Raw genomic sequence first — 26,371 nt, 5'->3', positions numbered from 1 at the left:
AATTACTAATGGAGTTGGGAATGTTTACTCTGTAATTTTTTGTGAATATTCACTTCAGTTATCCAATTATGTGAAAAACAAATTTCTATTCATACATAGTTACATAAAGACACCAGTCCATCTAGTTCAACCTGAGTGAGTGTGGGTGCGTTTTTACAATTATCCCTATTTTTATTTAAGGTACCCATATAGTGCTGTCAATTTACGAAGTGCTCCACACATGCATCGCACACTCACATTGATCCCTACCCTCAAGGAGCCCACAATCCAAGGTCCCCAACTCACAAGGCAATTAACCTACCAGCATGTCTTTGGAATGTGGGAGGAGGCTGGAGTGCCCAGAGGAGGCCCACGCAGGCACAGGGAGAACATGCAAACTCCAGGTAGGTAGTGTTGCGGTTGGGATTTGAACCAGCTACCCTTTTTACTACTAGGCAAGAGTGCTACCCACTACACCACTGTGCCACCCCGATGTCCCAAAGGAACTTATTCCTTTGGACACCCAATTATGTGCAGATGAAATACATAAACAGGAATTTTCTGTTTATATGAATAGATAAATGAAATGAATATTCACACAATTAACTAGTTAAAATTACTTAATTCCTTCAGTAAACCAGCTTTCTAGTGCCAGGATTAGGGAGTTAAATGTAACTGTTAGGTTAACGGTTGAGGTCAGGGCAAAGGTAAAGGTTATGGAATAAAGAATATTCTAACCAAACTCCATTCAAAATGTTTTTTGTTTTTGTTTAGCCTTGTTCAGAATATGTCATGGTTCATACTGGTGTGTTTTCCTGCCAGGACAGGAAGTGATGGGAAATTACAATGATGACACAGATTTTAACAAAACCCTCTTTATTGTATTACGGGGATATGTGTGTTAAAGCCTATGCCAGGGTTGTATTACTTTATGTGACTTTCTGTTCTGGTGAAAACGATTCCACTTATTTCACAACAAAATGTTATCTTTGCATCTAATGTCTATTGGCCAAAATAGTTTGAAGCACTGCAAATGAATATGCCTTATTCGCCCCTATTATTTAATTTCTGTATTTTATCCTTGGTAATTGTATTATGTGCTACATAACTAAATAAGGAAAGCGAATACATGCATGTCCTGGCATACAATCATTACCTGTCCTCCCGTGGACTGAAGACTCGTTAGTCAGAGATCCACTATGAGTAACTATGACCATTTTGTAAAGGCGACCTGGCAGCAGTCCCTGAAAGGAGCAGTGTTGTAAAACTTGGTTTCCAGACTTCCTGTCATGCAGTGTATTGTCTGGGTTGTACAGGAAAATATCATAAGAGTCCAGTTCTCCCTCTGAGCTTGCCCACGTAAATGACAAACTGTCTGTGCTGTTCCCTGTGATCTTTAGATTGGTCACGGCAGCCGGAACTGAAAAATACATTAATAAAAGGAACAAAAGTGAATATAAGGCCAAAATACTTGAAGTAGCACTAAACTGAAGTTATACCAGCTAGAATATCTACCTATGATGATCTTATCATATCAATACCACAGAAAGATCCATGACAGTTTCTTAAAACATCTAATGGTTCAGAAGGTACAGTATAGTGCAACTAGTAATGTTTATATGCAAAGTTATTTTATTTATAGCAACTTAATTCCAACTAACTTTAGTCAAACCAAAGAAATGTGAAAGCCATTGTCACTGTTTAATGCGTTTTATAAGGCTGAACTCCAAGCAGGAAAGTAAACAAATGAAATACATAAATGGGAGCTGTTTTCCCTGACAAATTATTTGTATTTGTCTACTCATTCGTAAAATGTTATACATCCCTGCTACACTATACAGCCAAGCTGGTAACCTGACTTTCTCTACAACTAGTTCCCCTCACTTCCCCCCAGCCTGTAATTAGACAAATGAAGAGCAGCATTTAACTGATGAGGTCATCATTCTGCTCTCTCTTGTCAGCATGTTCTTTGCTAACACATGTACATTCAGCACATCTGCTTGGCTCAGAGCTCGAATCCTTGATCTCTACTCTATAAGATAATTACAGAAGGGTCATAACAAGCTAGTTTAGGTACTTACAATAGCTGTATTTAAATACATTTCATTTTTTTTATGATGAGCACATATTTGCATGCAATGGTGTTTTTTATATCTTCCTGAAAGTCATGATTAAATAGGCCTAATAGAAGGTTAGTTAGTAAGTTAACAGATAAATAAGATTTGTTTCAACTTGGTTGGTGATTAATTGCTTTTGACTAATGCGTATTTATATTGTGTTAAAAAACAAACAGTTTAGACAGCCTCTGGCATTCCTAATTATATGTACATGTTGTGATGAATTATTAGACTTGCACGCTCTGAATGAGTCTGCATTGTGTTCCTCTAAACTGTTCTAGTTTGTAGGTGAAGCCTATAGCCCTTGCCAAACATCTGTTTACCTGTTCTTCCTGCTGTTTCTTCTGCTGTACTGAAAAGACCGCCGCTGACTGTGAACACTCGGATCTTGTACATTTTTCCTGGAACAAGCTCTTCAAACTTATAGGATTTGGTATTAGCTGGCACAGATTTGTTATTTATTAAAACTCCCTTATCAGTAAGAAGAAGAAGATCATATCTGTCTGCAATGCCTTGTGCACTCTGCCAGCTTGCCATCAGCAAGTGACTATTGTACAAATTGTCGACTGCCAGTCTGTGAACTGTGGCTGGTACTGGAAAAAAAAAACACCTGCATGTCACACTGAATTCACTATTGGTACATTTTAATACAAAATTCTAATAGCATAGTTGAATACATCTAGCTATAAGTTACAATACGAATAGGCCAATACAGAGTGCATATATGGTTGTCACAAAGAGTAGCTTAAATAAATAAATACATGTAATAAATAAAAAAGGTACAAGAAAAACCTGCCTAACATTTAAAGACAGAAAAAAGATCAACACTTTTATTTCTTTATGGTAATGCCTGTATATACTGTATATAAATAAACATATATTGTTATACAGTTTATCATGTTGGAGAACAACTCCTCTTGGCATCTTGAAATTATCAGATTGATTAACCCTAAGCCCTTGTACACACGATCGGAGATTCTGATGGGATGTGTCCGATTGGAGCGTTTTGTCTGATATTCCGACTGTGTGTGGTCTGCATCGGACTGTTTATGTCGGAATATCCGTCGGACCAAATTTTCCAACTTGCCGGAAATATTTTATGACAAAATGCTCCGATCGGACATACTCCGATCATGTGTAGAGAATTTCCGATCGGACAAAGTGCCACGCATGCTCAGATCAAATTCCTACATCAAAGCTATTGGCTACTAGCCGGAACGTATTCCCATCGTAACGAAATTACGTCATCACGTTCTGAAAGATCGGATTTTCCAACAACTTTGTCCGACCGTGTGTATGCAACAGTTTTGGACAAGATCCTTCGGACAAAATCCGACTGACAAAATCAGACGGATTTGTTTGTCGGAATGTCCGACCGTGTGTACAAGGGCAAACTGTGATTTGATTGCGACAAAACACATTTGCAGATTCCACCAAAACTGAGATTTGATCTAGAACAGATGTTTGCAGGTTCCACCAAGTTCGAAATGTGATACATATACACTTGTAGGTTCCACAAAACACATTTAACTCTGTTCAAACAAATTTTCAGGGACAGTCAAAACTGATATTTGATCTAGATGAAAAACATATGTAGGCACTGTAATCCACTATGCAAAGTAATCCCCTTAGCCCCTTGTGAATTGACCTGATAAAGTGAACCTTTGGACCATTTTCCAATTCACCTCCGCTAATAGGAATTTGCTATTTAACTGAATGACTTAAGTACGATTTCTAATCAGTTAATCATAATTACATAATATAGCCAATAGGAACTAGTTATACCTCCAGATGGTTGAGGGATGTGATTATAAAGACATTGAAGGAATCCCTCCCAATATTTCCTAAGCTGCCATTCATATACTTACTATGGGTTTTCTCATAGACTTAGTACTCAGTAGGGAAGATTATTAACAAAAAAGCACTTTATTGGCTTTTAAGCATCCTACTAAAATGTAATTGATTTTCAAATTTTTCTCATCTTTGTTTTTACCATTGCATTTTGTTTTGAGCATAATACATTTTAAACATGTGTTTCAGCATCAATTTTGACTATATTGCTGTATGTTAAGTATATTAAATTGTGACTTGTTTTTACTGTGGTAAGTGCGTGTTATCGGTACAGACTTCTTATAAAACAAAATGTTTGGTCTTACTTGTTCTCCCAAATGCTGTCAAGTTTTTGTGCAAACCTCCACTGTTTGTCTGTACAACAATCCTGTATTGCTCTCCTGGGTCAAGATTGTTGAAGGTGTGTTCATAGATGTGCTTGGATATAGTGTGAGACTCTATCTGGTAGTTCTGGCAGAAAATGGTCACAGTATAAGAATCAACATCTCCACCTCCAGGAGTCCAGTTTACTTTCAGGCTGTTTGTTGTTCCATGTGGTGAAATGTGAATGCTCTTTACGGCACTTGGAACTAAGATAAAGCAAAGAACATATTTGGGTATTTACAACGCACATTTCACAAAAAGAGAGTAGAATTTGAGGATGCATCACTAGATAGATCTTTAGTTTGACCTAATTTAGAATACTGGGGTTTATTTACTAGGACTGGAGAGTGCAAAATATGGTACATCTGTGCATGGTAGCCAATTAGCTTCTAACTTCAGCTTATCCAATTAAGCTTTGAGAATAAAACCTGGAAGCTGATTGGTTGCTATGCAGACCTGCACCATATGTTGTACTCTTCAGTTTTAGTAAATCAACTCCACTGTGTCCAGTTCTGAAGACCTCACTTATAAAAAATATTGATGCGATAAAAAAAGTCCAGAGAAAGACAACAAAAATGGTGAAAGGTCTGAGGGATAAAATATATCAGGAGAGACGTCAGGAATGTAATACATATAGTTTGGAGCAAAGAAGGGAAAGGGGAGACATGATTGAAACCTTTACATCCATAAAGGAGGTAAATAAGATTCAGGAGAGCAGTATTATCAAAATGGTGCCAAGGTCAAGAAGACGGAACATGACTGAAACAAGGAGGAAAGTTCAAAACTAATCTTAGAAAGTATTACTTGACTGAAAGAGTAGCTGATACTGAATAGATATCCAGAAGAGGTAGGGAGTCAGTCAACAGTAAGTGGACTCAAATATGCTAGGGACAAGCATAGATCTCTACTCAGACATTAAAAAACAAAACAAAAAAAATCATATTCAATATAAACAAAAACATTTGGCAGACTCAATGGAGCACCCTTGGTTTCATCCCTTTGAGAATCATTAAATAGTCTTACTGTAGATATTTTCATTCATTGTTGTAATTACTTGAGCACACTGATAATAAAAAGCAAAACTCCTGGGTGGTGAATGTGGTTGTCATATTATAAGATAATTATGTCTTTTGCTATGAATATTGAATGGAATTTTTAATGCCTTAGTTGTGAGTTGGAAGTAATAGGTTGTAACCCCCACATTTTAGATGCTGATATCATACAATATATTGGATCCAGATCTTTGACGTGATATGTTGCACCCAGACACTGATATATTATTATACATTATCTCACCTAATCTAGCATAACAACTAAAGGTCCTATCTAGAATATTCATAGTACTAATACCTATACATTCATGTTATCTGTATTAGTTCTGACTGTCACAGAGACAATAATGGTGAAAGTGGGAGATGAAAGCATTTACAGGGCACTGTAAGGTTCCAGAAGGATGGCCTCTAATGTAAGGCACATGTCAATAGGCTTTTGCTTGCTTTAACCTGTTTTGCATTCCCATACAAGTCTTGGGCAATGCAAAATCCACTTGAAGCAATTTGAATGCAGGTCAGAAGCTGGTAAAATAGAGATCAAATTCCCAACATAAGCCCAAAGGCAGGTGATCCAGATTCTAAGAAGCTCTATTGTCTCGATGAGCTGGAGACAGTAATCAGCATCTTTAATTGTATTTATTTTCTATATTGATATTTATTTTTCTTCATATAATTTGTTATAGCTTTTCTATTACAGAATCAGTGTGTTATTTTGTTATCAATCTTGTTTTAGTGCCTGTCTCTCATTTTATACTACAGTATACATTATATGATATACGGCTAATAATAAGAGAAGTTGGTCTGTAGAAAGTTTCTACCTGTTAATCCCTCCACAAATGTTGATCTCTGTGCATCACCACTGAAGGTGAGCACAACGATTTTGTAGAGACGACCAGGGATGAGAGAAGTGAAACGGTATTCAGCAGCTGTGTTACTCAGTGTAATGGATGGAAGCACCTTCATGTCATTGTATAGGAGCTGGACTTCATAGCTATCAACATCTCCATCAGCACTTGACCAGGTTACATGGAGCTCCTCACTGCTTCTGCTGGCAAGGGTGAGCTTTTTTACAGCTTCTGGAACTAAGGAACAATTCTATTTAATACATTAACATGGTAATGGAGTCACACAATAATTACATGTTTGTATTGATGTTTAGAAAGATGTCATTATACTTACAAGTCCTGCCATTTGCTCCAGCACTGGCCTCGTACTTTCCACTCTTAGTGCTAACAGTTATGCTGTACAGTCGGCCTGGCACCAGAATCGAGAATTCACATTCATTCTCTGATTTGGAGACATTTTTGATATTAATAAAGCCATTGTTGTTTTTAATGGTCACTTGGTATTGATCAAAATCTCCAGTGGCTCGTAGCCAAGATGCTTTGAGGTAGTCACTCCTGGCTGCATTGCTCACTGTTAGCCCCTGCACAGCAGAAGGAACTGAAAAAAAATAAAGCAAGATTTATAGTTGTATTTGATGGACTTGTGTCTTTTTTTACCTAGCTGACTATGTAGTAATACATTTAATTTAAAAAGATATTACTTTAACCTTTTTTGTAGCTATTGACTTTTACGTTTTGGTAACCTGTCTGAAGCCACTCTTTAAGTCTAAAAGAAGAATTCTGGGTATAACCTTCATTTTTTTTAATCAGATAATTTTTTATTGCCATTCTTTTTCCAAACGTACATGGCAAGAGAACAAGGGATTCAATCATTACATAGAATCATATATGTGGAACACTACGATCAATCAAAATATATAAAAGCAGCAGAAGGATTGGCATATATAAGATAAACCACAATCCCTCCTTCTCTTCTCCTTTCCTTACTTTTAAACAACCAAGATGGGAGAACAACAAACAAAAAAAAAGGTAAAACCATACCCCACAAAAAAGGGGGTGTGTACACTGTATCGCTGCGATTTTTTGCAGCAAAATGAAGCACAAACAGTTAAACAGCCTCTATATGTCTGGGTATCATAGGGACATCATTATTTTTACAGCGCTGAGTAATCTTCTAAAGGTTATTATGTCATGAAACTGTGAACTACATCACCCACTACTACTTTACAGCAAATCAGAGGAGACTCTACCTCCAAGGATTCTATTCTGGACTAGAGATAATGGGGCCAGCCCAGGAGTGTCTAACCAGGCATCCCAGATTTGTTCAAATTTTTTTGGACCCCCCCCATGTTAATAGACTAATTTCTCCCTTAACAGAACCATATTAACAGCAGCAACCCATTCTCCATGAGTGGGAGGTGTCATAGAGAGCAACTTCTGCACTCGACAATAAACAGTACTCTAAGGATAGCTAGGTACGTCCGTAGCGTGTATAGTCCCTCATCTTAACCATTCTAGTAAACAAAGTTTAGGATCCATTGTAAGATTAAGGTATAAAATTTCATTAATAATTATATATTTAATAGGGTCATGAAAATTTGGATTGTGCTGTAGTTTTGCCACCATACAGTAATACAAGGGGTTGGGCACCACAATTCCACCTGCAGTTTGCTTCCTCTATACCAATGCCCAAAATATTGTGTTGTATTTTTTAAATATGTGTAAAGGGATCCAGATAGGAGCATTGTGAAGGGCATAGAGGAGTTAAGAGCCCCAAACCATTTTTACCAAGTTACATCTTCCAACTACCGATAATGGCAGTGTGATCCAAGTAGCAGTTTTTTGCAAAAAGTTATGGAGCAAAGGTGTAACATTAAGCTTTATATACGTTTCCAGATCTGGGTGAATACTGATTCCCAGATATCGGAACGTATCCACAACCCTAATCTGTGCCACAATTGGAGGTAAAGGGAATATCAGAGGATCTCTGGATCTAAGAGTTGACTTGTCCTGATTTATCATGAAACCGGAGAAGGACCCGAACTTGTGGATAAGTACCATAAAATTAGCAACAGAGCCGGTGGTATTGCCCAGGAAAAGGAGGGCATCATCGGCATATAGAGCCAATTTTTCCTCCATATCTCCCCGCTTAAATCCAACTATGCTGGGGTCCCCCCTAATCGCTGCTGCCAAGGGCTCAATTACCAAGACAAACAGTTAGTGTGACAGAGGGAACCCCTGACGTGTTCCCCTGTGTAGCTCAAATGTAGAGGATAAGGCATTTTTGATTCTAAGGTGAGCAGTGGGGGCCTTTTATAATAGCTGGAGCCAAGAAATACATGTTTGTCCCAATTTAAACTTATCTAGCACCCCTCACAGAAATCGCCACTCCATGCTATCAAACACCTTAGTGGCGTCTAATGATAAGATTGCCCTGCTATGTGTTACGTGTTATCAGTAGAGAGTTGCATGTTAATTTATAGCCTGCGGAGATTATGTGCTGTTGAGCGATTAGGAATAAACCCGGATTGATCTGGATGAATAAGTGAGGCTATAACCTTGGAGAGTCGCATTGCAAGGACTTTGGTAAGGATTTTTAAATTGGTAGTTGAAAGTAAAATGGGGCGATAGGTCTCTGGTTGATCAAAGTCCTTTTCTGGCTTCAAAAGAACTACTATTATGGCTTCATACATGGAGGGAGGAAGGGACCCCAGAGTTTTTGCAGAGTTTTTTGCGGTAAGTAATTTGGGTAAAAGTATATCTCCGAGTTCTATTCGTAATTCGTCGCTACCAGGGGCTTTAGAATTAGGGAATGTGGCCATTGCAAGCTGTAATTCCTCTAGGTAAATGGGAGCATTGAATTGCTTTCTCTCTGAGCTCTTTAGCTGTGGGAGTTGGATACTATCAAGGAAGTCAGTTAGCTCGTCCTCAGCATATGAGACCCTGGAAAAGTATACAGTAGGGTCAAATTATTGAAATTCTTGCAAAATAGAGGGTGTTTCTGTAGCTGTGTTGGGGATGGTTGCTGGGGTTTATATATCACAGATAACGTGTGTCCAGTCTTTTCCCCCTCTTTAAAAAATGTCTGAGCTGTAAAGAATAGCTTGTTATTTGCTTGCTGGTGTTGCACCGAGCGATAACATTTTGGAGCTTCTATCCATTTTTTTTTCTGTCAAGGGATTGAAGCATTTAAATAGTCCATCTCTGCCCTGTCCACAACCTCACTGGCATCTATAGCCCACTGTCTACTGGAAGATTTCATAGCGGATATCTCTTGAATACGCATCCCTCTTATATTCGCCTTTAAACTGTCCCACATAACAATTGAGGAGGTTGAGTGTCTGTTTTCAATCAAAAAGCCTGGGATTTGTGACCACATGTGGTCTGTGTTATTGAAAAGTGGACAAAGACTAAAATTATTTCGTTTCCAGTGCATAGGTAATTTAGAAGAGTACAAGGAAAGGGTTATTTGCACCAGTGAATAGTTAGATAACCCCCTAGCCAGGCACTGAACCGTAGGATTGAAAGCAAAACTTAGGTCAGTGCCTAGTGCTAAATCTATGCGCGATAAAGTGGAGTGGGTTAAAGAATGACATGAAAAGTGGGCTTTAAAGGGGTATTTGTAGCGCCATAGATCCACCAACCCAAGTTCAAGGATGTACCTGGCAAGAGCAGTGGGAACTCTAGTTCCTTGGGGGCAAATTCTTTTAGAGGTATCTAGCACACTATTGAAATCCCCTGGGACCAGAACTGGTGGGTATAAGCTTAAAGGTACATGTCTATTTTTAGCATATGTATATGCAGTAGATATCCTGCATCACAATTCTCATCCCATTTTAGTAAACCATTTTGTAAAAAAAGGAAAAAAAAAAAAAAAACACAATTTTTGTATGGGTATAGGATGTAAATGTATAGTACTGTGAATGTCCAATTTTCTTTACTTTTTTGTGCAGTATATTTTATAGATGTGGGTATAGACTTTGAGCTCAGTAATTAAGCCCATATACAGTTTGTGACAATGTTTAAATAAAATAGTATTGTCGAAAGGTGGATCCAAATGTGGCAGGCAGTAGCAATACTTTGAAACTGCTGCTAATGTCGTTTACATTTCTTGCATAGCAGATCTGTAGTATCTTAATTTTCATAATAACATTCAATACAACTTTTACAGAAATGGAAACTCATTTGAAGCATCTGTGAAAACATGAAAGGTGTTTGCTGCCCTTAATGGTTATGTATTACAATTGACTTTCTCCAGTAACATAGAGCACTTGTCTAAAATATTTATGAATAAACATGCATATTTCCTAAAGGGCCAGTAGCAATGAATGCATTATTTTATCTGCATGGAGTTTGCATGTTCTCTCTGTGCTTGTGTAGGTTTCCTCCAGGTACTCTGGTTTCTTCCCCCATTCCAAAGACATGCTGATAGGTTAATTAGCTCCTGTCTAAAATGGCCTTAGTATGTGTATGTATGCATGTGAGTTAGAGATCTTAGCCTGTAAGCTCCTTGAGGGCAAGGATGTAAATGTACAGCATGCACTGTTTCAATTGCATAGGTTATAAAAATGCCTGAAAAAAATAAATAAAAAAATAACTCTTCACTTCAGGTGTGCTCCCTATATTCAATCACAATGAATGACTAATGCCCCGTACACACGAGCGGACTTTTCGACATCCAAACTCCGACGGACTGAGTCCGGCGGACTATCCGCTCGTGTGTGGGCTGCAACGGACTTTAGCTTCGCAAAAGTCTGACGGACTTTAGAAATGAAGCATGCTTCAAATTTTCCCGACGGAACTCCGCCGGACCCGGTCCCCTTCGAAAAATTCGCTCGTGTGTGTGCTACTCCGACGGACTAAAACCGACGCTAGGGCAGCTATTGGCTACTGTCTATGAACTTCCTACGTCGAATCCAGTCGTACGTCATCACGTTCGACTCCGTCGGAGTTTGGTGTGATGGTGTGTGGTCAAGTCCGTTCGGTCGAAAAGTCCGCCAGAACTCTGGCGGAACTCCGCTAGAACTCCGTCGGAAGTCTGTCAGACTTAATCCCTCTCGTGTGTACGGGGCATAAGGCCCCATTCACATCTAGGCATTTTTCTACTCTAATGCCCCGTACACACGAGAGGGATTAAGTCTGACAGACTTCCGACGGAGTTCTAGCGGAGTTCCGCCGGAGTTCTGGCGGACTTTTCGACCGAACGGACTTGACCACACACCATCACACCAAACTCCGACGGAGTCGAACGTGATGACGTACGACTGGATTCGACGTAGGAAGTTCATAGACAGTAGCCAATAGCTGCCCTAGCGTCGGTTTTAGTCCGTCGGAGTAGCACACACACGAGCGAATTTTTCGAAGGGGACCGGGTCCGGCGGAGTTCCGTCTGGAAAATTTGAAGCATGCTTCATTTCTAAAGTCCGTCAGACTTTTGCGAAGCTAAAGTCCGTTGCAGCCCACACACGAGCGGATAGTCCGCCGGACTCAGTCCGTCGGAGTTTGGATGTCGAAAAGTCCGCTCGTGTGTACGGGGCATTAGCCTTGGCTCTAAAAATGGCCAACAAGACATATCCCATTCATTTCAATGTCCCCTGTTCACATCTGAGCGTTCTGTCGCCTAAAGCAAAACGCCCTTCGCTCAAAAAAGTACATGAGTTTCTTTTTTTTGGCAGATTACAGGCGTTTTAATTCTTTTACATTGGTGACCTTTTGAACTTCAAAATGCCTGTACAAAAACTCTTCAAAAATGCCTGTAAAATAGCAATGCCTAGATGTGAACAGAGCTTAAAAGTGTGATGTTATAATACCGAGTTTCTTTTTGTGAACCAACAATCTTTACTAAAAGACTTTTCTCTTACCTGTCCACTCTTGACTGAAAGAATAATTCTCGAATTTTCCGCTGCGGGTGGTTACAGTCACATTGTACAGGCGTCCGGGAGTGAGAGAGCTGAAGGAGCACTCAGTGACAGTTTTAGAGAGTGTAAGTGGTGGAAGAAGGAAACCATGGTGAGATAATGTTACCACATAGGCATCAACGTAGCCAACAGCTGGGAGCCAGGATATGCGGAGGTAGGCAGTTTGACCAAAGTTATTAACAGTAACGCCACTTACACTGGATGGAACTGAAAATCAGTAAGACAAATTTTGATTGTTTTAGCCATCTATTTTTTATTCACATATACATTTCACATCTTGATACATATAGTGCCCTTCATATAGAAGTTATTGGGGTAATATTGTGGGTGATATAACATACAGTTGCATAACAATAGCTATAGCAGCCCATGCAGATGCTATATGGTAGGAGGGGGCCCCATTAAGGAGGCTGTTAAGGATAACTAAACTGTGAAGTTCCTATGTATAGAAGTACTGAAGTCAGACCCCAAGACCATCACTAGTCACAGATCCCCCTGTGTGTAGTAAGAAGCATTTGCTTTGTTATCGTAGCAATGTGCATTTATTGACCTCTGAACTTCTACTACAGGTTGAATTTAACTCTGTATGTCTAATACAGTCAAACATCCCAGAGTATACCTCTCATAAAAACTTTGAGAACAGTCAAGGTTTGTAGTTCTACAAAAAAGTTTAACCAGAAGTGTGTGTATTTGTGTCATAGAATAATCATGTGCAAAATCATAAAGTATTTTGCCATAATATAAAATAACATTATGGTTTATACTGTATTATTATTAAAGTGTCTTCTATGAGATTCTGTACTCTCCTGTAATATGTAGTAATCTGTGTTGTCCCCTTCTCCACTTGTGGAATTGTAAGATCACTAAAAAACAAGTAACACAGGCAATGATCCATGCTAAAACAGAAGCAATTTTACTAGATAAACTTTCTACATTCGAATCACTGGGGCTCCCATGGATAAACCACCATCTACCATCGGGTTTTGATTGCTCCCTTCTATTACCCTGAGGATACTTACCATCTACCACATAATTTTTCATAAACAATACTTGGCTAGTTGACACACTGACCCCCTCTGGAGACACCTCCTCTCCTCCAACTTCCCTCCATAACCCACTCATCCCCACCCACCTATTATACATTTTTTCTCAAATCTCATACTACCTACGACCTATCGATCCTCCAATACATAAGAACCCAAATCAGTAAAGGCCACCCACCCATAATTTAACAATAAACCTATGATGGGTACACTTGGGATAGTTGGGACTATTGATCCTATCCCCAGGACATGCCAAGCGACATAGCCGCATCTTGACCCTAGTTAAATGAATACCTCTCCCAACTATCCAATAAATAACCATTATATTAACCAATAGGTTACTTTGTCCTCATCAGTCCCATGTTTTAAGATATATTATAATATTTTTAGTTCTAACTCAATTCTTTTAGTTATTTGTGACAGACTTATGCCATGTACACATGATCAGACATTGTAGAAAACCGAGGTGGAGCCACCAAATCAGACGATACCACATCCCAAATTAAATAGACGAATATGGAGCAGGGGGAGAGGTAACCAACCTCACGGGACTTTTAAGGGTATCAATATTATATAATGTTAGAGAGGACCCATAGTGATCAAACAACAATGACCCATGAATTAAAAATCACAAAATGTATTACAAGAGAAAATAATCAAAATATAATAAAAAACAGCATGTGTAGAAATCCATCCAATACACAATGATTTTGAAGAATTTCTTTCAAACTCAATCATGCGTTGAGTTACAAACCTTTTCTTTGACTGGCATTAAAGCCTTTGTACTTATTGCCTCCTTCCGTCCCTTTTTACTTTTTTATCTTATTTTTTATTTTTGTTTTGTTTTTATGTGTCTTTATATGTCTTTTTGATTATTTGCTAAGCAAACATATGCACTGTTCCATTTGTACTAGATTTTTGTATATATTATGTGTGGCCAATTGTTCTACAAGCTTGGGAAAATCGCTCTGTAATCTGTAATATTGATACCCTTAAAAGTCCCGTGAGGTTGGTTACCTCTCCCCCTGCTCCATATTCGTCCATGATCAGACATTGATCGGACATTTCAACAACAAAATCCATGGATTATTTCCGATGGATGTTGGCTCAAACTTGCATACACACGGTCACACAAAGTTGGTCGGAAATTGCTAACCTCAAGAACGCGGTGACGTGCAACAGGTACGACGAGCCAAGAAAAATGAAGTTCAATAGCCAGTGCAGCTCTTCTGCTTGATTCCAGGCATGCGTGGAACTTTGTGCGTCGGAATTGCGTACACACGATCGGAATTTACGACAACGGATTTTGTTGTAAAATTTGAGCTCCAGAACTCAAATTTTGTGTGACAGAAATTCTGATGGAAAATGTCCGATGGAGCCTAGGCACGGTCCAAATTTCCGACAAAAAGCTCCAATCGAACATTTTCCACCGGGAAAATCTGACCATGTGTACATGGCAATAGACTGAAGATATACCTAGTAGAATACCCACTGTATTGCATAACTTAATGCAAAATAACATTTGTTTTGTCTTAACCCCCCTGACGGTATTCCCGAGTCTGGCTCGGGGTGGAATTTTCATACCAAAAGCGGTATCCCCGAGCCAGACTCGGGACTGCATCGCTGGATCCAGGAGGATGTTTACTCACCTTCTCCCTCGGATCCAGCGTTGTCTCCCCGCTGTACGAGCGAGCCGTGTCTCGCTCGATGCATCACATCGCCGATCTCCGTGCCCTGCGAGCGTTGCGACGCACGGGGACGGAGATCGGCGCCAAATTCAAAAAGTGAAACAAACAGTAAACATACAGTATAATGTAATCTTACAGATTACATTGCTGTATGTAAATATTTCACATCCCCGTTGTCCCTAGCGGTCTGCCTAGTGTCCTGCATGCAGTTTTATGTAATAAAAACTGTTCTTTATGCCTGGAAACTGGAGATTGTCCATAGCAACCAAAACTGTCCTTTTACATCAAAAATGGTTTTAGACCAGCTAGAAAACAGCAATAATAAATTAGAATCACTCGCAGAATTGAGCGATAGCGATTTGTGGGGAGATCCGTCATCAAATACTGAAAAGTAATGACAGTGACAATTCTGCAACTGAGCAAATTTCAGTGTTTTTGATTTGATTACATTATTGAATAATTTTTATTATTGTTATATTATTATTTGGTACAATTATTTATAATTATTTATTATATTATAATTTATGATTTCATTTTTCAAACTTTATTATACCGGTGATGTCTGCTAGACTCTGGTTTGGACAAATTTAAGTGAGTTATTCCTAAGAATTGCAGGACTACAATATAAAACGCCACATTTTCATGCAAAATAATGGTACCGCTTTTAGCACCTAAAATCCGAAATAATCGTACCGCCAGGGAGGTTAATTGATTACTGAGAAGCCTTACTACCTATAACTCTTAATAACAAATAACATGTACTGTTATTCTCAATAAAATATTTGAAAAAGGAATTGTAAGATCACACTTACTACAGCACTCATAGTAATATTCACTAAAGTGTATACTCCATGCTCCTGTAAATCTGTAGGGGCCACACACATTTCAACTTTATTGTACAATCTCCTATATATGTCACGGGTCTGCTTGACTGAATACAAATTGATTGGATAGCTTAGGCATGTCCTCATAATACATAGATTTGGTATGGCTAATTTAGAGCACATGTACGTGTTCTTTATATTTCATGATTTTAGCCAACATTGCATTTATTCTTTATACTTACTTTCTTAGCATTCCAAGCACATCAGCATAGAAATATTTTATTGTACATCAATTTATTCTACATAATTTTATTGTACGTCAAGTGCTAGCTGACTGGCTACTATGCTGACCTTCTATCTTTAGCACTCTGTAAATCACTGGCCTGGACCAGGTATGCAGATGGGGAAGTCATAGTGAAATCAGAAGTCCTTATCTGCATATTTGTTCTAAATCACTGAATTGATGCAAGAGGATCAGCGCGACAGCCGGGCAACTAACATTTGGGGGATGCAACTGCATTTTTCATTATTTTCACAGGAAAGCATTCATCTATAATGGAACATAAGAATACATTTGCTGATCTCTAATACAGTTTGTGTTTTAAAAAAAACTCCTTTGCCCTCTGCTGGTCATTGAAGAAACTTCCTACAACTATGATTGTGAGTGAGAATGCACGTTATCACTTGTTGCCAAAGTGCTTTGCCACTACTTGTCCTGTCCATTGTTTTAAAGGATTTAGTTATGTCCCTTAAGTACAGGACATAATCACTTATGGGAAGGAAACTGCTTGATTAGGTTCACATAACTATGAACCTCACAAACCTGCTGATCTTGTGTAATTAAACATCCATTCTTGACTTAGGTCTAATTTCCTGTGCATAGCCTTTTCACTTAATCTGTATCCTCTCTCCTCCCTAAAGATCCTCGTAGAAATTGTTTATGTTCTTTTTTCAGTCCACACTTGCCTGTCGTCTATAATTTCAGGCAGTAGTGCTTAATTGTAAAGTTTCCAAAATTTAAGTTCCAATAGTATAAATCTGTAATAATTCAAAAGCACAGACATATACAGATATGTAGATATAGAACTATCTACATTAAAATGGGTCATTTTCAAAACTACGCTATTAAAAAGAAAAATGAAATTGATTTTTTTTTTTGGGGCGCATACGATTAGTTGATATTATTTTTTATTTACAGCTTGCCATATGACAGATGATCAATTAACTTTTACCTACATCAACATGTTATGCCGTTATTGTACCTGTTCTGGCCTCTGCTAGGGCCTGTCTTGATGAAATTCCTCCACTCACAGTTGTCACCACCACAGAGTATAAGCCTCCTGGCTTTAAGGAATGGAACTGATATTTGCTGGTGTCACTGGATACACTCTCATTCTTTATGACAATATTTTCATGTATCAGCAGGACCTGAAAAGAGTCCACGTCTCCTCGACCTCTAGTCCACTCAGTATACAGGCTGGTAGATGTCCCCATATTTGTTAAATTTAAGTTAAGAACCTGGGAAGGAACTGTATAGGAGATAAATGTTCTATTAATATATTCTCAAAGCAGCATTTTTCAGTTCTATGATCATCTATCATTTCTAATTTTTAATCTTTACTTTTCTGATATCACAATACTAAATCCTTCTAACTTACTACAAGCCTTTTTTTACACTGGCCCTTTTTTAAGTGGTTAAAGAGTAACTGTGCCCATAGACATTAGATTCCAATCTCCTGATCTGGCAAAAAAAAAAAAAAAGAGACAGATGAAAATAGTGTCATCCAGGGGAAGCACATTAGACAATTGGAGAGGTTTAAAAACCTTGTCTGATCTCCAATTCTTTCATCCCGATAAGCCACCATTATAGATGTCCCCAGTTAACATACATGTTTAGGGGCTTGGTAAAAGAAGCAGATATCTGAGGGTTTGTATATCCAGCTGCCCTTACCTATAGCTACCTTGTACATCGTTCAGCTATAACATTATGACCACCCACCATAACCCATCGAGGCATGGGCTCCACTAGACCTCTGAAGGTATGCTGTAGTAACTGGGACCAAGCTGTTAGTAGCAGATCCCTTAAGTCCTTTAAGTTGTGAGGTAGGGCCTCTATAGATCAGACTTGTTTTCCAACAGATCACACAATGCTTGGATTAAGATCTGGAGAATTTGAGGCCAAATCAAAACTTGAAAAATCATTGGTGTGTTCCTCAAACCATTCTTAAATCCATCAGACCAGCCAACCTTCTCCCATGGCCTGTGGTCCAGTTCTGAAGCTCACAGGCCCATTGTAGGTCCTTTTTTTGGCTTTGGATACAGGTCAGCATGACTACAATGCACTGTGCGTTCAGACACCTTTCTATCAGAGCTAGTATTACCTTTTAAGAGATCTTGGTTCAGACTACACAGTAGTGGCGGCCCACCCATAGGGGGCCCCTCAATCTACTCATCATAAAAAAAAAATACAGGCCCTTCAAGTGTGTATGGTACACCAGACACACAGGTGTATGGGAAGCATGATGTGTTTGCAAGCTCTTTTGGCTTCCTTTAGAAAGTCCTCAGGGCACAGAAAGGGGGGCTGTAAAGGGGGGCTCTGATGGGAACATTTGCTGTAAAGGGAGACTCTGACGAGGACATCTGCTGTAAAGGGGGATTCTGATGGGGACATCTGCTGTAAAAGGGGACTCTGATAGGGACATCTGCTGTAAATGGGACTCTGATGGGGACACCTGCTGTAAAGGGGGACCGTGATGGGGGCACCTGCTGTAAAGGGGGACTCTGATTGGGACACCTGCTGTGAAGGGGGACTCTGATGGGGACATCTGCTGTAAAGGGGGACTTTGATGGGGACCTCTGCTGTAAAGGGGGACTCTGATGGTGACATCTGCTGTGAAGGGGGACTCTGATGGGGACATCTGTTGTAAAGGGGGACTCTGATGGGGACATCTGCTGTAAAGGGGGACTCTGATGGGGACATCAGATGTAAAGGGGGGATAATGATGGGGACATCTACTGTAAAGGGGGGCTCTGATGGTGACACCTGATGTATAGGGGATGCTGACGGGGACACCTGTTGTAAAGGGGGGCACCTGCTATAAAGGGGGACTCTGATCGGGACACCTGATGTAAAGGGGGACTCTAATGAGGACACCTGATGTATAGGAGGATGCTGATCAGCATGCGCCGTAGACATCGGTACTGTCTTTCTTGCAAATTTCACGTTAACCGGGTAGATTAAGGAGATATTTCTTGCACCTACAGGTAAGCCTTAATCTAGGCTTACCTGGAGGTCAAAGTGGCCTGTAAGGATTTACAACCACTTTAAGAGGGCTGGGCTGGAAGGGAGCATTTGTTTTTTAGACCCATGCCCTGTCTATGACAGTAACTTACCATTGGTCCAAGACTCCAAGCTGTTTATTGAGCTCAGTGCCTCTGACATGGGTGTCCATTTATGAATCAGTGAAATATATTTACTGCTTCATTCTCCGGCATTCTCAGAGGAGATCTTTCTCCTTTGTGTGCCTGTTTTATGAAGCGCAGTAGATTGCTTCACCTCTGGAGGAGTGAAGTGATCTACAAACGCTTCCAACAGTAGAGAAAGGCCCCTGATACTGGAATCTTGTGAGACTTTATGAGATTACAGCACCAGAAATTCACTGAAATGTCAGTTTATTAAGCAGTGATAAATTATCACGCTCAGTACACTGATAGACGGCGTGGTTAATGTAAATAAAATAATGAGTCCCCCTACATAATATATTATTTATATATATACGGTTACAGTGTTGGGGGGGTCTGACCGAGGTAAGAGGAAATTAAAAATCTTCCTCCTTCCCCCTCCGTCCCCTTGGATTCTCTCTTCCCTCCCCGATTCTCCACCTCTGAGCTGGTGAATCAGGGAGGGTGAATTCTGACTCAGATCGCCAGTGAAGCACTTCTCCCCCGATTATCTCTGTTTCATAAACTGTTTATGGATTGTGATCAGCGGCGATCCTGGGGATCACCGCTGATCACTGCTTCATAAATGGACACCGAGAAGTGAGAGGCACTGTGAGCTCAACCTCTCAGCCTGCTGCAAACTGAGTGTGTCAGCTTGTATTTAAAGTGGCCGCTCTGTATTTAGTTTCTAACAGGCTGCGCAAGGACCATAGGCTTTTTTGTTGTTGTTTATTTTTTTAATGGTCATGGCCCTGCCTCACCTGCCTCCTCTGACTGCACTTCCCTGATACATAATTACCCGATAAATGACTATTTACAGTCCTGCATTACTAACAGTAAAATTTTTCAGTTTGTTTGTGCCCTCCCAAAAAATTTGAGCACCAGCTGCCACTGCTACACAGGCCAGCCTTCACCCCCCCATGTGCATCCCCGTGCCTTGGCCGCCCATAATCCTGTCATCAGTTCACCAGTTTTCCTTCCTTAGACCATTTTTGGTAGCTCCTCTTAACCACTGCAGACTGGGAACATCCCACAAGAGCTGCAGTTTTGGAGATGCTCTAACCTAGTCATCTAGCTATTACAATTTGGCCCTGATCAGTCCCGCAAATCCTTACGCTTGCCCATTTTTTCTCTCTTTCAACACTTCAACTTCAGGGACAACATGTTCAATTGCTGCCTAATACATCACACCTGCTTTCAGGTGCCATTGTAACAATATAATCAGTGATATTAACTTTACCTGCCAGTGGTCATAATGTTATGGCTTATCTGTGTATATAACGAAAAACCTCAGCAAGCTCTTTTTGCTTTGTAAATTATCACTTAAAATAACACAATGACATTTTACAACATCATTAGCCAATTTCATGAAAAGAAAACACATCTTAAAGTACATGTTCATTCTCCAAGGTCTCACTGTATGTAGGAACATAGCCACCCAATCCGGCTTGCTCCTGAGTTGGACTATTGGACTATGGACTATGGCCTATTGGATTTGTAATATGCATAGAGCTATGCACATGACCCAACTAACATGCATTGCTTGTTCAAAAAAAAAATAAAAAAGAAATGGGGCAAAGGAAAGATTTGGGAGCTCATGAAAGGGTATTAAAAGGAGGCAGAAAAACACAGTAAGAAACAATTCAATGGGAAATAGATTACAAGGTCATTAAGTAGTGGATCTGTAAGTTTTATTTTTGAAGAGTGACAATATAGTTTAGTGTCACTTTTTAAGCAGGGGTCAGGAACCTATGGCTCGCGAGCCAGATGTGGCTCTTTGGATGGCAGCATTTGGCTCTCACCTCTCAATCCATGGATTGCGTGGTGTGCCGATCCGCGGATTGAACCCATAGGAAAGGCCGCGGCTTCGGGTTAGCTCCGGAGTGGCGGCCATCTTTGTACACCTGGCGGCAGCCTAGGTGAGCAGCGCGCTGACGTCATCATCACCCACCTCAATTGTTCATGGATCTGCCTGCTTGTGTAGTGGTAAGCAAGCAGAGAATCGTGGGGAGATGTGGATATTACAGTGTGGGGAGATGTGGATATTACAGTGGGGGTTAGATGTAGATATTACAGTGGGGGGAGATGTGGACATTACAGTGTGGGGAGATGTGGACATTACAGTGGGGGTTAGATGTAGATATAACAGTGGGGGAGATGTGGACATTACAGTGGGGGAAGATGTGGATATTACAGTGGGGGAGATTGTTTAATTCAGAGACTTGAGCCTTGTACACATGGTCGGAGAATCCGTCGGAATGCGTCTTATCGGACCGTGTCGTCGGATAATCTGACTGTGTGTGGTATGTATCAGACTGATTCCATCCGAATCTCCGTCGGACCCAATTTTCCAACATATTGGAAATATTTTCCGACCAACTGGTTTGATCGGACATACTCCGATCATGTGTAGAGAATTTTGATCGGACCAAGTGCCACGCATGCTCAGATCAAATTCCTACATCAAAGCTATTGGCTACTAGTCCCATCGTAACGAAATTACGTCATCACGTTCTGAATGATCGGATTTTTCGACAACTTAGTCCGACCGTGTGTATGCAACAGTTTCGGACAAGATCCGACGGGCAAAATCCGACGGACAAAAATCCGACGGATTTGGTTGGCAGAATGTCCGACCGTGTGTACAGGGGCTAAGTGTACTTTAAAAGTGTTGGTCTTACATAAAATGCACACATTTACTTGTATTTTGTTTTAAACATATTGTATGGCTCTCATGGAATTACATTTTAAAATATGTGGCGTTCATGGCTCTCTCAGCCAAAAAGGTCCCCTACCCCTGCTTTAAAGCAAGGCTGGCACATGCATCAAGTTATTCTGGGGGTTTGTTCTAGGAGATCAGCCCTACCTGCTATAAAGTAAGATAACATTTTGTATCAAGACAAACATTTCTGCCACTGAGATCTAAAAATATGTTTTGTCCAGACTGCTCTAAGTGGGATTTTTTATCTTTACGTAATCCTACAGTATGATTACATGGTATTAATCTGCTCTGTAGCCCTATTTGGTATAACGCTAAAGAAGGAGTGTATGTTATCAGCCTTTTCCTTCCTGTTTCCCTTAAGCAAATTCCCTGGAGTTTTCCATCCCACCCTTCCTTTTAATTGGTCTGCTTTGCAAGTTTGTATGTATATGTGTTGAAAACTATAGCTGGTGGCCCATTGTGGAAGTTAAGATACCGTTCTGTCAACATTTATTTCAGTCTCCTATAGAGAAGAATAAATATTGTAGAAAACACATTGCTAGCCAGAAAGATGATTGGCTCTTTTGATTCGATCCACTTCAGTTAAATTTTAATACTGGAATATTTATTGGTATCTACCTGTGGTACCCCAACAGCGTAGTCTACCTGCCATTCTGAAACCAGTTCATGTGCCATTTAGATTTGGGTGGGTGCATTAGGTTGCCTTCCCTAAAAATCTTTTTTTCCTCTTGGCTCTTTGGTTAAGATTAAATGTAGTACCTGTTCTTTTTAGGTTTTGGGAACAGAACACTGTTGTCCCTTGCACTGATGCAGTAGGTGGATGCTCAGGAGGGATATTTTTCTTCCAGGTTGAATCTGACCTAGTTTACCAGGCTTGTCCTTGGTTGTAAGCAACAGTCTAAGTGCTAGATTTTGCTCATATGGATGGGGCTGCCCTTTTCTAGACAGGGACTAGGGAGTGCTAGGAGCTTCCGGTGATGTGCCCCTGGGGGTGGCTACTCATTGGAGCCATAAAAACACTATGAACTTGGGACCCCACTGAGTTTCACTGACGCTAGGTCATGGCACTACTGCCTTTCTTGCACTATGCATTTGGACTGGCTTTTTGGCTAGCCTGGAGCAATTTTTATACTGGTCAAAAGTCCTACCATGTGTTTGCCAGTTTTTAATTATTTTTCACTATTCATGCACGAGCACTTTCACTGTGTGTGTGGTTTGTTTTCCTTCACTCCACAGAGCTAGAGAGCACTGGTTTCCTGGGGCCTGCCTTGAAGTCTTTTTTGGGGGGGAAGGGAGCCTTCGCTGGTCTTTTTCTTCTCCCCAGCTGGGGGTCTCTCTTCCGGAGAGCCCTCATCTAGTACTTGGGGGACTGACTTTGCAACACCAAAAAGAAGGAGGAGATAGAGAAAGCACCATTATCTAAGTGTAGGATGTGTAACAAATTAAGCAATAAGGTAATGCACTCACAAATAACTGAGCAAAGCAGTTTCCTGTTATGAGAATGCTGAAATTAAAGTGGAAGTAAACCCATCAATTTAACAGTTTAAAAAAACAGGTACATTCCCAGCATATCCCGGGAATGTGACTGTGAAAGAGATATCACCGCTCCAGGCAGGTCAATCAGGTACAAACCTTTCCTTTAAGCTTATTTTTTTAGTATGGCTGTCCAGGACTCTTTCTCAAATACTTCATGGGAATGTAACTGTCATGTTGTTTGTGCTCTCATCCACGTGATCACATGTGCAGCACCATGGCAGTTGAAGAATAAACAGAGGCCAATATGGCAGCTTCCTTGGCTGAAAATGATAGGAGGGTTTACTTTCACTATAAGACCACATGTGAACCTATTATGATTCTGTACCGTTTCAAGGAGTGGGTGATGGATTGGAGAAATCCCAGAATCCTACGGTGAGATCATAGGAGCATGATGTCAAAATACTTGGTTGAAAGGGTGAAAATTTGACTTAATAGCATAGTTATGATCATGTATTTTAAAGATGGGCTGCCTTCTCTTTTCATCCTATGCTTTTATATTTTTGTGAATGTATAACCTTATTGCTTAATTTTTTAAAAATATTTCATGCATACTACACTTAGACAGTGGCGCTTTCCATCCTTGCTTTTGTGTTTACATGGTCATTGGTAGGAAGTACCCAAAATCTTGTCTGGAGGAGAGGCTGTAGACACTAGTGAAGTGTTATTTTTTCTACAGACTTATAATGCCACGTACACACGACCAGACTTTCCGGCAGTTAGGTCCAACGGTGTTACCGACGGACTTTCGATGGAGTTACGACAGACTTCCGAACGAACAGACTTGCCCCCACACGAACGGACTAAAGTCCGCTTGTTTTGAGCGTGATGACGTACGATGAGCATAGAAAAGGAAGTTCAATAGCCAGAAGCCAATAGCTGCCCTTGCGTGGTATTTGGTCCATTGGACCAGCATACAGACGAAAGGTTTCCCCTATAGGAATTGAGTGCATCGGACAGATTTAAAACATGTTCTATCTCTAGGTCCATCTGAATTTTTTTAAGTAAAAGGATTGGATTATCCCACACACGATCGGAATATCCGATGGAATGATTCCGTCTGACCTATTCTACTGGAAAGTCCGATTGTGTGTATGCTGCATCACTCTCTATGGACCTTCTCTGTTTCATTCGTTTTTATTAAATTTTAATGGAAGAAATGGAATACAAAACAATTTGCTTGTGCAATGCTAAGCTGTCAGGAGGGGATAGAAACCAACAATAACATCAAGATCAAATGGTCTATTAACTTTTATAGGGGCCATTCCTATACACCCCTGGGTTATTTATCTTAGGTGGGGGGCACCATGGTTACTCTCTGTGGTACCAGGTAATTCAAACATTTTTCTCAATCATGGATTTGTTTGTCCCTATACTTTACTCATGTAATTAACTGGAGGACCGGCTTTGGCTGGTTCTTAAAGAATGGAGCCCTAGTTTTGGCCAGGTGGACTAGAGTGCCTTGCACTCCAGGGGGATTCAGGGATTTAGGCCTTTTCCCTTCAGAGGATGGATGTCACTGTACCCAGGTGCACCTTTTTATGTGCTGTGGCTTCACAGTTTACTTTTTTGTTCACAAGGAAGCTGCTTTTACCTATATAATAGGACAGTGATGACAAACGTTGGCACCCCAGATGTTTTGGAACTACATTTCCCATGAAGCTCAACTACACTACAAAGTGCATGAGCATCATGGGAAATGTAGTTCCAAAACATCTGGGGTGCCAAGGTTCGCCATCACTGTAATAGGATATCACCTAAATGACTATATTCCACTATAAGGGTTTTCTTTATAACTGAAAGTTCAAAAAGCATTCTCACCTGTCCTTCCTTCAACAGAAGTCCAATTTTTGAGATCTCCACTGATACTGGTAACTTTGGCGGTATACTTTCTTCCAGGTACTAGATCAGTAAAAGTGAATTCCTTGGCTTCCTTGGCAAGAACTTTGTTGATGAGTGTAAGATCCCTGTCTGCAAGTGAAACCACATAACTGTGCCACTCTGCAAGAGGCGTTAGCCATGTCACCGTGAATGAAGACTCGTTGGCATGCTTAACTCTAAGCTGCAAGACAGACTGAGGAGCTGCGACAGAGGGAAAAATACAACCACATGAATAAAAGAAAACACTGGGAAGCTAACTTTTATATACTACTTTTCACATTTGATATTACTATTCCAAAAAGATAACAAGAAACGTGACTAAGAAATTAGTTTTCTTTATGTTAAAGGAACTCTTGGCTTGGATCTGCGGCAATTTACTAAGTAAATAAAGGAATAATTTACAACTTACTATAAAATATATTCTAGATGCAGCCATTTTGTATGAGTCATCATAACTGTAATAAAGAATAAATATAAAATTTATATGCAGCATCCAGGTGCAGTAGGTAATGAAAACTCCTAACTCTCCGCAGCTTTCTGTTAAGAGTCAGAGATTAAAATAGTAGGTGCCAAAAGAAGTGTTGATATTCCGCAGTTGATTTCTCCTCTATGGCAGCATGAACTATGAAAATAAAAGTGATTTGCATTCAGATGGCTCTACAAAACACGCTTCACGTATGATAGAATTGCTTTATTTGTGAAATTCAAAAGCCTCGGTACGGTAGTCTAAAGCCTGGCACCTCTAGATCCAAACACCTGTGTAGTCATGCTTATACTGTACTTGGCTTGGAGCGTCTATGCAGAGGTCCTTGTGTCAGAAACAGACCTATGAAGTCATAAAAGACAAAAATCTGAACTGATCTTAAAGAATATCTAAGCCCTAAAACAACAATATAACATATTGCAGATTGCCAGTCCTTAGATGTAGTAGTTGCATTTACTTATCTTTCATGCTTTTTCACTTTTTACATGTACCTAGTCGTCCTGTCAGTAACATGCTTCCTGTTCTACATTAGCAATGCTCACTCAATGTACTGCAGGGGTCTCTAACTGGTGGCCCTCCAGCTGTTGCAAAACTACAAGTCCCATCATGCCTCTGCCCATGGGAGTCATG

At 40.1% G+C, this 26,371-nt stretch overlaps 1 protein-coding gene across 2 annotated transcripts in view; it reads right to left on the bottom strand.

The window, feature by feature from the left end:
• The window catches only part of PTPRB (protein tyrosine phosphatase receptor type B), a 196,615-nt gene that overhangs the window by 67,381 nt on the left and 102,863 nt on the right, over positions 1–26,371 (bottom strand). For both annotated transcript variants that reach the window (XM_077468731.1, XM_077468732.1), the window contains 8 exons: positions 25,198–25,458; positions 16,943–17,209; positions 12,069–12,332; positions 6,542–6,805; positions 6,181–6,444; positions 4,253–4,516; positions 2,420–2,689; positions 1,136–1,399 (listed from right to left, as the gene is read on the bottom strand). In XM_077468731.1, the coding sequence (XP_077324857.1) occupies positions 1,136–1,399; positions 2,420–2,689; positions 4,253–4,516; positions 6,181–6,444; positions 6,542–6,805; positions 12,069–12,332; positions 16,943–17,209; positions 25,198–25,458 (2,118 nt within the window). The remainder of the gene's footprint in view (positions 1–1,135; positions 1,400–2,419; positions 2,690–4,252; positions 4,517–6,180; positions 6,445–6,541; positions 6,806–12,068; positions 12,333–16,942; positions 17,210–25,197; positions 25,459–26,371) is intronic.

Source organism: Lithobates pipiens, unplaced genomic scaffold (assembly GCF_037356315.1).
Source record: "Lithobates pipiens isolate NorthernLeopardFrog02 unplaced genomic scaffold, aLitPip1_a1.2 Scaffold_8, whole genome shotgun sequence".
Classification (NCBI taxonomy): domain Eukaryota; kingdom Metazoa; phylum Chordata; class Amphibia; order Anura; family Ranidae; genus Lithobates; species Lithobates pipiens.
This window is presented reverse-complemented; position numbering and strand designations above follow the sequence as displayed.